The following is a 14086-nucleotide window of genomic DNA, read 5'->3' on the forward strand; positions in this document are numbered from 1 at the left end:
ATAGTTAAAGACCAAATATCATATCAATCCTTAATTTTGAAGCAGAGTAACTATGTGACTCAATGTATGGACATATTTTATCAGAGCTATTCCATGAATATATTGATAGACAAACAAACAGACTGACAGACAAACAAACAGACTGACAGACAAATGAACAGATGGAAGAGGTCATGGCAGTATACCACCTACTCTTTAAGTGAGTGTATAAAAATGTTGTATTTTTATGGGTTTTCTGCCATAAAAAATGTTTTTTTTCCCAAGAACTCTGACTGATTGTTGTTTTGAAAAGTGTAAATTCAGTAGGATCTGTTGATAACCATTGGAAACAAATTTGTCAAATTTGACCAGCTACCAAATATGGTTCCCCATTATCATTTTTTTTCTCTCACCAAAATCATCATAATTAGATATAGGAAGATGTGGTGTGAGTGCCAATGAGACAACTCTCCATCCAAATAACAATTTATAAAAGTAAACCATTATAGGTCAATGTACGGCCTTCAACACAGAGCCCTGGCGCACAAGCTATAAAGGGCCCCAAAATTACTAGTGTAAAACCAATCAAACTCTGAATTCATTTAGAGAGACACTGACTTAAATTTGTAAGGTATGTACCAAGAAATGAAGATACAATCCAAGTGTTAAAAATATGATGAAATTTTTTTTTAAACAAAAACACTTACAGAATGACAAAGGGAAAAAAATATTTAACCCATCGCAACCATGTCATATATGATGCATATCAATTCAATGTCTCTAATATATATGATACTTTTATATCAGATGAGGTGCATACATGACCAAAATTATTTGTTCAAAGTAGATATAAAAAATATTTGTATGATACTGATATGAGTAGCTCTGTTGGATTGTCCTGTATCATGTTATATACAAGGATGATTTTTAATCCTCTCTGATAGAATATACACTACAAAGCCTAAGTGTTGAAGGGATAAGATATTTTTTAAACCACTTTGTTAGAATATAGAATATTAATACTTAATTGTTGGGAGCTAATAATCTTACTTCAAGTTGTATCAAGCTACCAGATCAATTTAAGGCTACAGTTTCTTTTTTACATTGACGTAATATTATACAAATTTTTATGAAAATAAGGAAAGTTAAAAATCTACCTCAGATTTTTGTTGCAATTTTGATAAAAATTCCTGAAATATTCTTTTGCAGTCTTAAATTATTAAGAGGAGGCAAACAATGTAAACTATTTTAATCATTTAATTTTTCACCAACTGTTATACGAGATAACTACTTTGAAAGTCGTGAAACCATGAAAAATTAATGTTTTGGTCAAGCCTGTATTTTTTCAAATCCTGAAAGGAAAAATGAAAGGAATTCCAAAGTTATGAGATGCAAGATTTTTTATATCAATAAATTAGAAAACAGGTCAAATAAAAATGGAAATACCCAGATATGTTTAATAGAAATCATGAAAATACTACATATATTAATGAATTTGTTAATAATTCAAACTTAATTGATTTAGATTTAATATTTGCAATCAGAATGATAATGATGATTTTGTAAATAATTCTTTAAAAGGATGTAAATTCCAAAATAAATATTTATATGAGAATGGAATAATTTGAGGATACTTAAGTTTCAAGTATTGTGTTTAATTCAGTTTAATTTCTAAATGATGGAGATATTAAAGATAAAGATTCTGTTAAATTGAGCGTAATATAGCGTGATATTACCAGGTGTACTTCAGGATTTAGTAGAATATAATCCTTATTTTATAATGACCTCTGATATCTACACAGCATAGATCATTACTCGTTTTATACTTCGCTGCTGCCATTGTCACTACCGTCATTTTTTGGCCAAGAAGTTTGAAAATTTGAATATTAAATAACCGTTTTAAATTTCGTAAACCATAAAAGGCAGAGCTTATGGTAGACATAACCTTTTTTAAAAGGTCAAATTTAATATTACAGTTGAGAAGACAGAAGAACTTCGACTTTTACAGAAAGTTATGTGGTTTTGTTATATTTTGCTATCGGAGTTGTATATTCATTGTTGAGTTCACATTTAGAATAAGCAGAAGAATTTGGTATTGTTTTTTACAACATGGTTTATAGACATGAAAATAATTAAACTGTCTCTTCATTGTGTTTTATTAACATGCATTAGAATAATGCTAATTCATGTGCATTTAAGATAAAACATTCTGATAAATAGACCTATTGTTGCAACCAAAAGCCATTAATATTCGTAAAAGTACAATAGATAGGTATTAGTTTACCAATCTCGTAAAAATGCCACTGATAGTATAATCTTATAAGGACTAAAATGAAAAATAAAAAATATATTTAAATATTAAAAAGAATTATGACAATATCAAAATCTAGCGACTAAACTGATTTTCATGACAAAAGTATTTATTTCAATTAGTAATGTTTATTCTATTTTTAAACAATTAGTGTGGATTATTTATATGTAAATGCTATCGTATCTGCTTAATTTCCGTCATTTGAGAAAACTGAAATCAAATAAGCCGTAGACAAATTGTAAATAATATGAAATACAGGATATTATCATATCAAATAAATTAATTCATTATCACAGTCATACAAACTAGCCAACTATGACGTAGTTATCAACGAAAAATGCAAAATCAGGAAAAAATTCTCTATATTTACAAAACAGTTCAATTATCTTTTCTTTTATTCATTATTTTTTGTAAATGATGTAAGAATATATCCATATTCCATAATTAAAAAAGATACATGATTAAATATTATTTTATTTTCCTAAATTACATATTCATATACCAGTATATATATATATATTGGATTTTTTTACTCAAATATAAGGCAATATAGTTACTGATAATTTAAATTTTCATATTAAACAAATATATACATGATATATGAGAATGAAAGAAAGATAAATTTAAAAAACTGATGATGATACTGTAGAAAATAATTATCCTGCTTTGTTTTAGATAAAAACCAGAAAATTCAAATAATTCTAACAATTACAAATAATAATGCTAGTGACATTTTAATGCCAATCTGAAAATGAGAGAAAAAAAGAGGCTGTTCGTTCTAGTTTTCATTTTATTAAAATTCCAAAGTTCTTTTAAGTTTTCTAAAATAAGAAATCTTTACATCTAAATGTCTTTAAAAAAAATATTCAACAGGGTGAAAAAACTGTTGAACATTCCTACAGTGTGTTTTCTGATGAAGTCAAAGAATCTAGAAATAAACAAGCCCCACCTGTGGGTACCACCACTTGTACTACTCCATCTTACTATCTGTACATCAATATTTATTTAACTCTTAAAACAACATTGTTAAAGTTTTCTCATTTATTATCAAAATTTCCCAGCATCTGTTGAAAGTTGTTAGTGGCCTTTGAAAGTCACCAAGATGTTGTTCTTTGATCAAAGAAAAGGGAAAAAATAATAAGGAAAAAAATCTAGACATTAACTTTTATATTTTAAAATTCGCCAGTTCAGTTGTATAAGACCTAAGTCTGTGCTGCAATATGAAAATCATAGACTAAAATGTATAATTAGAAATACTAAAGTGTTCATTTAATTTGTGATTTTAATATTTTTATATCAAGCCTAATCATCCTTTCATGTTAACAAGCAAAAAAAAAAATAAATAAAAATATCTGTTGGTCTGAATTTTTTGTATTTATTCACATATTAGATGAATCTAACCCCCCCCCCAAAAAAAATCAAAAAAAAATCAAATATATTTTTTTTATAAATACTAACAAATTATCTTTCCTTAAAAAAATATACAATTTTGGCATTTTTCAATATATACATGCTGTTGTGAATAAGTTTTCTGTATAGTGAAGATTGGTAAAGATATAATGTTATAAGTAAAAAAAAATGTGAGAAAAGGAATAAAAGATAGGGATGAATACAATGATACTGTATTCTTTTCTTTACAACTATACTGGTAGATTAACTATTGCTTACAAGGGTCGTTTTTAACAACCCTGACTACCCATGAAGTTCCTACACGGTCAGATTAATCATTGCTAAAACAACTTGGACATTTTTTTGTGTGCTTCATTTTTACATGTACAGAGATTATGCAGTATTTTCTTCATGTTTTCTATTTTATTGCTGCTATAGTTCTGACTCAAATTTCAAAATAAATTATATAGAATTTTGAAAATGACCATGCATAGTGTTTTATATAATGAATTTAGTTATACATGCACCACCTAGATTTATGCAGTAATTTGGGAAAATTAAGACTCATTGCTTTCTCTCTTTAAAAAGTAAATTCTCAAATAATTCATAGAGGCTAAATAAGTATTTTCAATAAAGGAAATGCAAAAATAAAAAATAAAATGAAAATAAAATAAAATAAAATCAAACTGGTTATGGAAAGCCTTAAAATTATTTTTGGTTTCCACAGCACTATAAAATTTATGCAGAAATCTGTAATAGTGCAAAAGTGGGTTGAACATACAAATACCATTGACAATCAAGAATTCTTAAGAAAATATTTGTCTTCAAAGAGATCTGTCAATCAAATGCCTCATTAAAATTATACATAGTCATTCTTATATTCAGTGTCCACTACAAATTAATTTATAAATTAATTATGAGAAATGAGGCACATCAGACCACAACAGGTCCCACTTTACAAGTTGAAGTGTTCATTTATTATTTCCATATGGACAGAGTTTTGTAGTCATGGGAAATAGTTTGATAGGTTTAAACTTCTTTATAGTGTAAATGTAATTAATTAAATTAAAATTACTAAGTAAGTAGAGAAAATGTGACCAATGTAGCCAGGTTTCTTTAAATTTAGAATGCAATTTATTCCAGTGAAAAATATATAAGAAGATAACAATACAATTAAACAAGGTATTTATGTTGTAAAAATGAAAAAAAAGAAGCAATATTTTTCTCAAAACAATGTTTGTTTTTATTACCAAATTGCTCATGAGTTTAAACACTTTTTTTTTTACTTTTGAAAGATTTTTATATCAAGTGGATGTACTTATTCACTTTAGTTCAGGAAACAAAACTCTTAAAAAGTATCTGCAGTATTTTTCTGCACTGAAATCTAATCACAAATAAGATGGCATCATATGTAAAAAAAATAACCATACTATAGTGAAAGATTTTTATTTGAAAAATAGGGTTTCTAGATAACTTTAAGAAAACATCTCTAAATTCCTTTCCAATAAAGTCTATGAAAAGCAGGTTCAGGCTAAAAAAATATATATGTTATTTGAATTTTTGGACTTAGAACTTACACACAAAAGATGATAATATCAACAATCAATAAATTAAAAACAATATAGTGAAATCAAAATATAGTCTCTAGATAACTGAAACATTAAAAATTTCATTCCTGAAATATTCTGAAAAAAAAAGACATATTTAGCATGTATTCAACAAGCTACCATTAACAGCAGAAATAAACTTTTACGACAAACATATACTTGAATATGATTTGAGTGTACTTACTTGCCAAAGACGGGATTAAGTTGTTTTGAGATATAGTTTTCCTTATCGTTGACCGTGTTATTTCCAAGTCGGATAACAAGATACGGATCAGCTTTTCCATTTATATCAGCTGGATGTAGTTCCGTTGCCTACAAATTAAAACTATTGTGATAAACAAAAAAATCCCTTCCACTAGGCATTCAAATTTAATCTGGTCCTCCGTAAAAAAATTATTTTAGCAATGACCACATAATACGTTACAGATTAGTAAGGTATAATATCCACACATATTTTTCCATTCTTCTCCATCACATTTTATGAAATATTCTACATTACTTCATCATTCGATATATTTTTTTCATATATCATAAGTTTAAATTTTCCAAATATAAGTTAATGTTATCAAATACATTAGACCTAATACACAAAAATAGAATACATAAAACAATATATTAATCCTTAAAGCACACAAATAATTGTCTTTTTATAACCATATAAATAACAGTATTCAATGTAAATATTTTTTAAAACTTCTCATATGATGCCAATTAAAACCTGATATAGTTAAATAGAGTATTTAATTTGACAGATCTTTAAACAAATAGTAGGGAAATTGTCAATTTAATATGTTAGTTTACAGCTGTGGAGGAGAAAATGATACTATAATATGAGATTTATTATAAATCAGTGTTATATACAGCTGTATGTACAGATGTACCTAAATATCCTTTATTTTAAAGTTTTTTTTAAAGACAAAGAAACTAAATATTTATTATCATCCTAAACATATGGTCCCAGGACATCAAAACCACCGAAAACAGGAAAATCTTAATTTATAGTTTAAATTTAAAAAAGGAAATTTAAAAGGTATTAAATATAAATGCTTTGTACTAGAATAACAAGTTAAGCCAATTTAAGTCCGCAGGAGGATATTTCATCCTACATGCACACATTATTTTGGCTCTGCAATGATCAGCCTTATTTTCCAATCCTAAATGAAGCTTTCTAAGTGGGGAAAAAAAAACACCAATTTTTTATTTTAAGTGTGGGAGCTTGGGGTAGGGTTGGTACCACAAGACCATGGCTGTTATAATGAGACAATTCTATATATTAATATCTCCAGCTTTATATTTTGTTACATAATTTCAGACCGACAATATTGTTACTTAAATGACATTAAAATGCCCAGTTTTATTAAAGTTGGAAGATTTGAAAATTTGTAGGAAAAGATGGAATAAGGCTTCTGTTGCTGCTATACATGCTTCTAGAATATTTTCATCTCAGATCCCAAATTAGTACATCTGATAGGACAATCAAGACAGTTGGCAGTACCTTAGCTTTACTCTTCAATATTCATCATGTATATTATATATGTTTTGAAAGATATTTGAAAAAAAATGAACAAATTAGAAATAAAAACCCATCAATATCTGAATTTTATCATTTGTTTAACTATTTCATATCTAAATTAAGTTGTGAGGTAGATTATTATCAAACAATCTATATATAAGAACCCCAATGTTGGTGAAAAGATCCACAGAGAAACCAATAAGGTGTATTTAAAAAAAAATCAGTCACATTGCAATAAAAAATTTATACAATGTAATTACAAAAGTTTACAATATAGGTAATTTCAAAATGACAATAAATTGTTGCATGTATTGTGTGTCAGACAGACAAATTCAAGCAAATTATAGACTAAGAAAGACAACTCTATATTCATAGTGTTCAAACTAACTTTAAAAATTCACACTATGGACAAGGGGAAATAACTCAAATTTTTAAAATTGCAACAAGAACTCATGACATCAATTAAATAAAAAGTCTTTTAACTCTATTCATTTTTTATTGTATGCAATTATCTTTGGCTTACTTATGATGATAATCTGACAAAGCTGAATGCAACTTTCCATTGGAGCAACCCCAACAGGAAAAGATACTAGTACTCCTTTAGTCACAAAAAACCAACTCAAAATGATACTACAGTGTAACCTGTCTTATCTGACACACTGGGGGGACCAGAAAAAAATGTTGGATTAAGCAGGTTGTCAGAACACTCAGGTTTTTTCTGCAAGGATACAAGGATAACCATATTTTGGGGCTATGAAAATGTGTCGGTTAAAGCAGGATATTAGAAAACTCAGGTATTGGATTAGGCAAGTTACACTGTACTTACAAAAAAAATTTGAAAATGCAAAGTAATCTGTAATATATCTGGATTTGTTAAGGCTAATTAATGACTTTCTGTGGAAATTTGAAATGATTTTTGTCAATCATAATTTATTGAGTAGAAATATGAAATTTCCATGTTAACTATGATGAAAAATTTGTAAGTGTTCCGCGAAACCCAGTGTCTTGCCTACTTTTGCTGTAAATTGTAGGCTCAACAAAAATGAGGAAAAAAATCAATAGAAATATTCCTCTTGATATTATCTTATGATTGTAAGAAGCTTCTGTCCAAGTTTGGTAAAAATCTAGGATACTTCATGAGTCTAATAAATGTTTTGAAAACTTTAACTGCAGACTGTATGTAATGTTAACTGGAAGAAAATCTAAGTCCATTTAAAAGTATAATACAGAAAAAATGGAGTTATCTTTTTACAAAATTTACTTCTGGACACTATCTTATGATCATAAATAAGTTTCTGTCCAAGTTTGGTACAAACCAAGGATAGTTTAAGAAAGTTATTAAAATTCTAAAAACTTTAACCGCAGAGTGAATGTAATGTTTCCCTGCAGAAAAAACTAAGTCCATTTATAAGTAAAATACGGAAAAAATGGAATTTTCTTTTCACGAAATTTACTTCTGGATACTATCTTATGATCATAAACAAGCTTCTCACCAAGTTTCGGTAGAAATCCAGTATAGTTTAAAAAAGTTATTAAAATTTCAAAAACTTTAACCACAGAGTGAATATTTGTGGACGCCGACGCCGCCGACGGAATTAAGGATTGCTTAGTCCCGCTTTTTCGACTAAAGTCGAAGGCTTGACAAAAATTCAAAGTTCATCTTAATTATAGGAAATAAGCGGGTTTTGTCAATGAGAACAAAACACCCAACAACAAAACAAGAAGTCCTTATCCAAGGCTCACCAAATAAGTCCTTTCCTTGCCCTTTGCAAAATCCATGATTGTCTATGGAAAATGCCCAAATACAATATAGATTAAAAACATAATAGGAAGTGGACTATTATATTATATGGTTAAGATTCTGAAATTGATTAGATAAATTCTCATAAGGGGTTTAGTAGGAGATATAGATACAAAATGGATACCTTGATCTTAAATTAATCAATAAACAAGTGTCAAGCTCTTTACAACCCAAGTCTACATAAGTTGCAAAGAACAAACTTCAGTTATCATTAACAAATGAAAAATTCTTTAAAAGACAAATAACTCATTTATATGAATATGAATATAAACAACCTATTCTGTATGTAATGATCTAAAACGCTGTCAATAATTTTTTGATTGGCTCATGGCAAATTTAACTGTTTCAAAATGTTTCAGATTATGAAAGGCCTCCATTTTTTAATAGTAAATGTTGTCAAAGTATTCTAAGATCCTGGTGATTAAATTTCATATTAGATCAAGCAATACTGTACTTATCCTCAAGAAAACACAAAGAACTGCTTAAAACTCTCATCATTTGAAGGAGAGTGTACCACAGGTATTTACAGAAAAGACGTTCCTATATAAGCAGCTTACCATGACAACATAAACTCTGACTAGAACTTTGATTGGTTCACCAGCTTACCTTGACAACATAAACTCTGACTAGAACTTTGATTGGTTTATATAAGCAGCTTACCTTGACAACATAAACTCTGACTAGAACTTTGATTGGTTCATTACCCGGTAATCCCTGGAACAATCCTAGTTGTGGGTTACCTCCCCCTACTGCAGTGTCCTCTATGTCATCAGGCAGTGGTATCTTGTAAATCTTAAGTGATCCCTTGGAAAAAGAAGGATAAAGCCAGTATATTATAACAATCAAATTTTCTTTTTATTTGATATAATTGTTCATATATATATCTACAAAAAATTAGAAGACAAAATCAAAAGATTTTTACAATAATCATTTTTATAGGAAATTATGATTAGTTACAGCAGTAAAAAAATAACTTTTGTCATGTTTGTCATGATTCTAGAAAAACCTGAAGTAAGGTAAGCATGGATTTACCTTAAATTTTCCAACAATTCGACTTTCATCATCATCTGCAGATCCTGTATTTTTACCACGATATAAATCAAAAGTATGCAGCCAATCAGTAAAGCCATTGAATTCTGGCACACTTTCTAATTCATATGGATAAACCTAAATAAGTAAAATATCATAAATGAGGCAAATGTATTCCATTTATTTATATCATTAATAGAGAATTTATTAAATTACTTAAGAATTCAACAGAGCTATTACTGTCTAAAATCCCATTCCTAACACAATCTGTATGTAAAATTAGCCTTTTCTTGACACAAATACTTATTAGTGCTTTTAATGTCAGTGTTTACTTATACTAACCAACTAATGCACAGAAATATTTAGACTATTATAAGCCAAAATTTAATTGTCCATGAGTTTGCATTAAAACTTAAGAAATAATTCTTTCATGCCATGCTCTATGCTTATTTTAACATGGGTAGGCATTATATTTGTTAATATCTTAATACCAAGCGTTAGCGAGGTATTAAATGTTTACAAATATAATGCCTACCCATGTTAAAATGAGCATAGAGCATGGCATGATAGAATTATTTCGATTCTAATAAGAATATTTTGAACTTTTGTACTTCGAAGCGGACCTATAGTAGACGCTCGAAATGTCGCCATTTTGATTTCATGAACAAAAACGTTATAGAAAAATCAACAGTTTATCAATAAAAAAAGAACAGAAACATTTAAACTTACTTTTAGAATGTTTTTATTTAGTTGCCTAGCGAGCAACACCAACAAAAATGTCCATTTTGATCTCTGGCGTTGTTCAAAATTCATCTGACGTTGCAATTTCAATTGTGACGTCAATCACGTGCAGCCCATGTTCTATTGGAATTAGAACATGGCTTTGTACCCAAAGCTAAAGAAGAACGTCATATTAGAATTGAGAATTAATGCACTTCAGAGTATACTTATTTAAGATTTCTGGAAAATCAGGGTCTATTTATAGAAGTGGCTGATTTTTGAAGGGTGGTATTTTATTACAAGACTTTAAACACTTGTTGAAATTGGCCTGTAGAAAAGTAATACATGCATGATTCAGGATATTTCTGGTTTCTATGAAGTAAAACTTTGGCTAAAATATTTAGAAAGCTCTGGAAATTGTAAAAATTAGCATTTGAATAGACCCCATCTATGGTTATTCTGCAACTAGTTTCAAGCAAAAAGATCTTTTACAAATATAATGGTATCATTCTATAAACAGACGTTTCAAAAATATTATTCATATTGAATGTGGTTTATATTGACCAATATAAAGTATAAACTATTGTGGTCCAACATAAGTGTTTGGACTAAAATCGTCTATTGTCCTTAAGATTCTGTGAAAAAAACATTTCCAAGCAATAATCTAAAAGAAGCTGTACTTTTCATTTTATTTATTTCAATGCAGATATAATCTCTCATATAAGGTATATTGATAGGTCAGGAAGGTACGGTATATGTCTATAACTAATAGCCTTTTGAGCCACACAAACTAAAAATCCTGATTTAAAGCTATTTAACTGCAAAGCAATATTTATAATTAATGAATCATAAATCCAAAATGCATGCTAAAAAAGAGTGCACATGTGGAAATATCTCTCCTGCTTTAGTAACTTTTGAACTTATGTTGAAAGTCTTAAAGATAAAGATTTTCCTGAAAGTATCACATAAACTTAACATTTTCAAAGATCTTTCAGTTCATGGTCAGATTAATCATATCAGATAGACATGTACACATAAAAATTATTCCCTACACTAAATTTAGTTGAACTGTTGCTTATGGTAATTGAAAAATCAGCAAAAAAAATAAAAAACTTAACATTAAGTTTTGATAAACAATGAACCAAGAAAATGAGGTCAAGGTCAAATAATAGCTACCAGAAAGAAATGTTAATCTTACAACTATTCCGTACAACAAATAAAGATGACCTATTGATTTAGTATTTGAAAAAGAGACCAAAACACAAAAACTTAACATTGACCAATGACCCATGCAAGTGAGGTCAAAGTCAGATGATACAGGCTAGACAGACACATACCCTTGACAATCATTCCATAACACCAAATGTTATTGACCTATTGTTTATAGTACAAGAAAGGTAAAAGTCAGATGGATCCTGCCAGACTGACTGTACCACTTACAATCATTCCATACACCATATATAGTTATAGTATCTAAGAAAAAGACCTAACCATGAAACTTTCACCTTGATCCGTGATCCATAAAATGAGGTCAAGGTCAGATTAACCCTGTCTGATGTCCATTTAGACATTGCAAGAAACCCATATACCAAATATAGTTATCCTATTACTTATAATGAGAGAAAATAAGTGAAAAATTCACATGACAAAAAAAACATGAAAATGAGGTCAAGGTTGTGGACATATGACAGATGGACACTTCAGAACATGAGGTATCTACATACAAGTTATATAGAATCAATGTGTTCTCCCTTTGAAATATAAAGTTTTTTTTTAAGATGCCACTGGAAAGGCCGCCACTGTCACTTTTTACCTTAAATATTTCTTTGTCCCTTGTGAGTTGTACTGCTTCCTCCTCCTCCTCACCCATATCAAATGCTTTGTTGAGAAACATGCCAACATTAGATGATATAGACTAAAACACAAAATTACAACATCTATGTACAACACCAAACAAACAATTACAAAGTAAAACTAAAAATTTGTAAGGGTTTCGTGAGCCCAGTGTCTTGCCTACTTTTGCTCTTTATGGCAGGCTAAACAAAATTAAGTAAAAAATATCAATAAAAATATTCCTCTCAATACTATCTTTTGATTGCAAGAAGCTTCCGTCCAAGTTTGGTAAAAATTTAGGATAGTTTAAGAAAGTTATTACAGTGACTTGACTGTTAGTGTTGCTATCCACCAATTGCAACTTATTCAAAATTTTGACCAAATTGTAATTTGTTTTTTAAAATCAAATTGTTCAACTGGTCAGAATATTGAACAAATTGTTCAGTCAAAATTTGAAAGTGCAAGGTGATAAAATAAAATATACCTACAATCCTATAAGACTTTAACTCCACTTTAATGATGTTATTACTAAATTTGTCTATCAATCTGTATAGTTATATTATAGCCATTACCATACTAAAGGTAAAATGTTTTATTTTGAATTGCTATAAAAATGTCCAAACTAAGCTTTTATATAGCTTTTCTTTCGAAAAGGATTTTATATTTATAAGAATCATATATCATTTAAAATAATACATCATATATTCAGTAAAATACATGTGAAATAACAATATGCTATTGATAAGTTTCCTTGGGGAGATAACCTAAAATACTATTCTTTTGAATAAAGATTTTTTGAAACCAAAAAAGATTATCTCCCCTTCCTACAAACATATTGCAATTTCACAAATATTTTACTGAATATGAAATGTTTTTAGTCACATAATGTGTGATTCTTATGAATATAGAATACTTTTCGAAAGAAAAACTATATAAAAGCTTAGTTTGTACATTTTTATAGCAATTAAAAATAAAACAGTTCACCTTTAGTATGGTAATGGCTATAATATAACTATACAGATTGATAGACTGATTTAGTAATACCATCAATAAAGTGGAGTTAAAGTCTTATAGGATTGTAAGTATGTTTTATTTTATCACCTTGCACTTTCACGACTTGACTGTGGTTTTCTACAGCAGTTGGTTCAAATTTCTGACCAGTTGAACAATTTGGTTTAATAAAACAAATTGCAATTTGGTCAAAATTTTGAATGAATTGCAATTGGTGGATAGCAACACTTACAGTCAAGTCACTGTAAAATTTTAAAAAGTTTAACCAAAGAGGGAAAATTTTGTTTCCAGGCAGAAAAAGTAAGTCCATTTATAAGTTAAATACGGTAAAAATTAGATTTTTTATTTCTGGATACTATCTTATGATCATAAACAAGGTTCTGTTCAAGTTTGGTGGAAATCCAGCATAGTTTAAGAAAGTTATTAAAATTTCAAAAACTTAAACCACAGAGTGAATATTTGTGGACACCACCGCCGATGATGACGAAGACGCGAACGACGCTGACGGAATGTAGGATCGCTATGTCTTGCTTAATCGTCTTAAGTCAAAGGCTCGACAAAAATGACAACATATAGAATACAAAATAAAAGAGTACGGCATGATTTGATGGATTTTGTCAAAAATCAATTTACATGTATCTATAAAATAACATTATCCAGATGATCACAAGTCATAGGTCTGTCAGATCTCAGTATTACTAGGTTTTCTTACATGCATGCTTAAATCTAGACCTTCAAATTTCCATAGTTTCAGGAATTTATGTCTTCTTATTTATATTTAGCTTTAACAAAAAACCTTATACAAATATATTTTTGCGATAAAGTGTATACGGGTGTGTTGATGTTAATGAAATAAATATCATTTTGAGTATGGCTGTTGATATTTACATTTG

General features: G+C 28.6%; 1 protein-coding gene across 5 annotated transcripts in view; it reads right to left on the reverse strand.

The window, feature by feature from the left end:
* LOC143056797 (otoferlin-like) overlaps positions 1–14086 on the reverse strand; it is a 162855-nt gene that overhangs the window by 31565 nt on the left and 117204 nt on the right. For 4 of the 5 annotated variants that reach the window (XM_076229988.1, XM_076229964.1, XM_076229968.1 and 1 more), the window contains 4 exons: positions 12163–12264; positions 9633–9767; positions 9261–9404; positions 5471–5598 (listed from right to left, as the gene is read on the reverse strand). In XM_076229988.1, the coding sequence (XP_076086103.1) occupies positions 5471–5598; positions 9261–9404; positions 9633–9767; positions 12163–12264 (509 nt within the window). The remainder of the gene's footprint in view (positions 1–5470; positions 5599–9260; positions 9405–9632; positions 9768–12162; positions 12265–14086) is intronic. The other variant, XM_076229981.1, reaches the window with a different exon arrangement.

The sequence above is a fragment of the Mytilus galloprovincialis genome, chromosome 1 (genome assembly GCF_965363235.1).
Source record: "Mytilus galloprovincialis chromosome 1, xbMytGall1.hap1.1, whole genome shotgun sequence".
In the NCBI taxonomy this organism is placed as follows: Eukaryota; Metazoa; Mollusca; class Bivalvia; order Mytilida; family Mytilidae; genus Mytilus; species Mytilus galloprovincialis.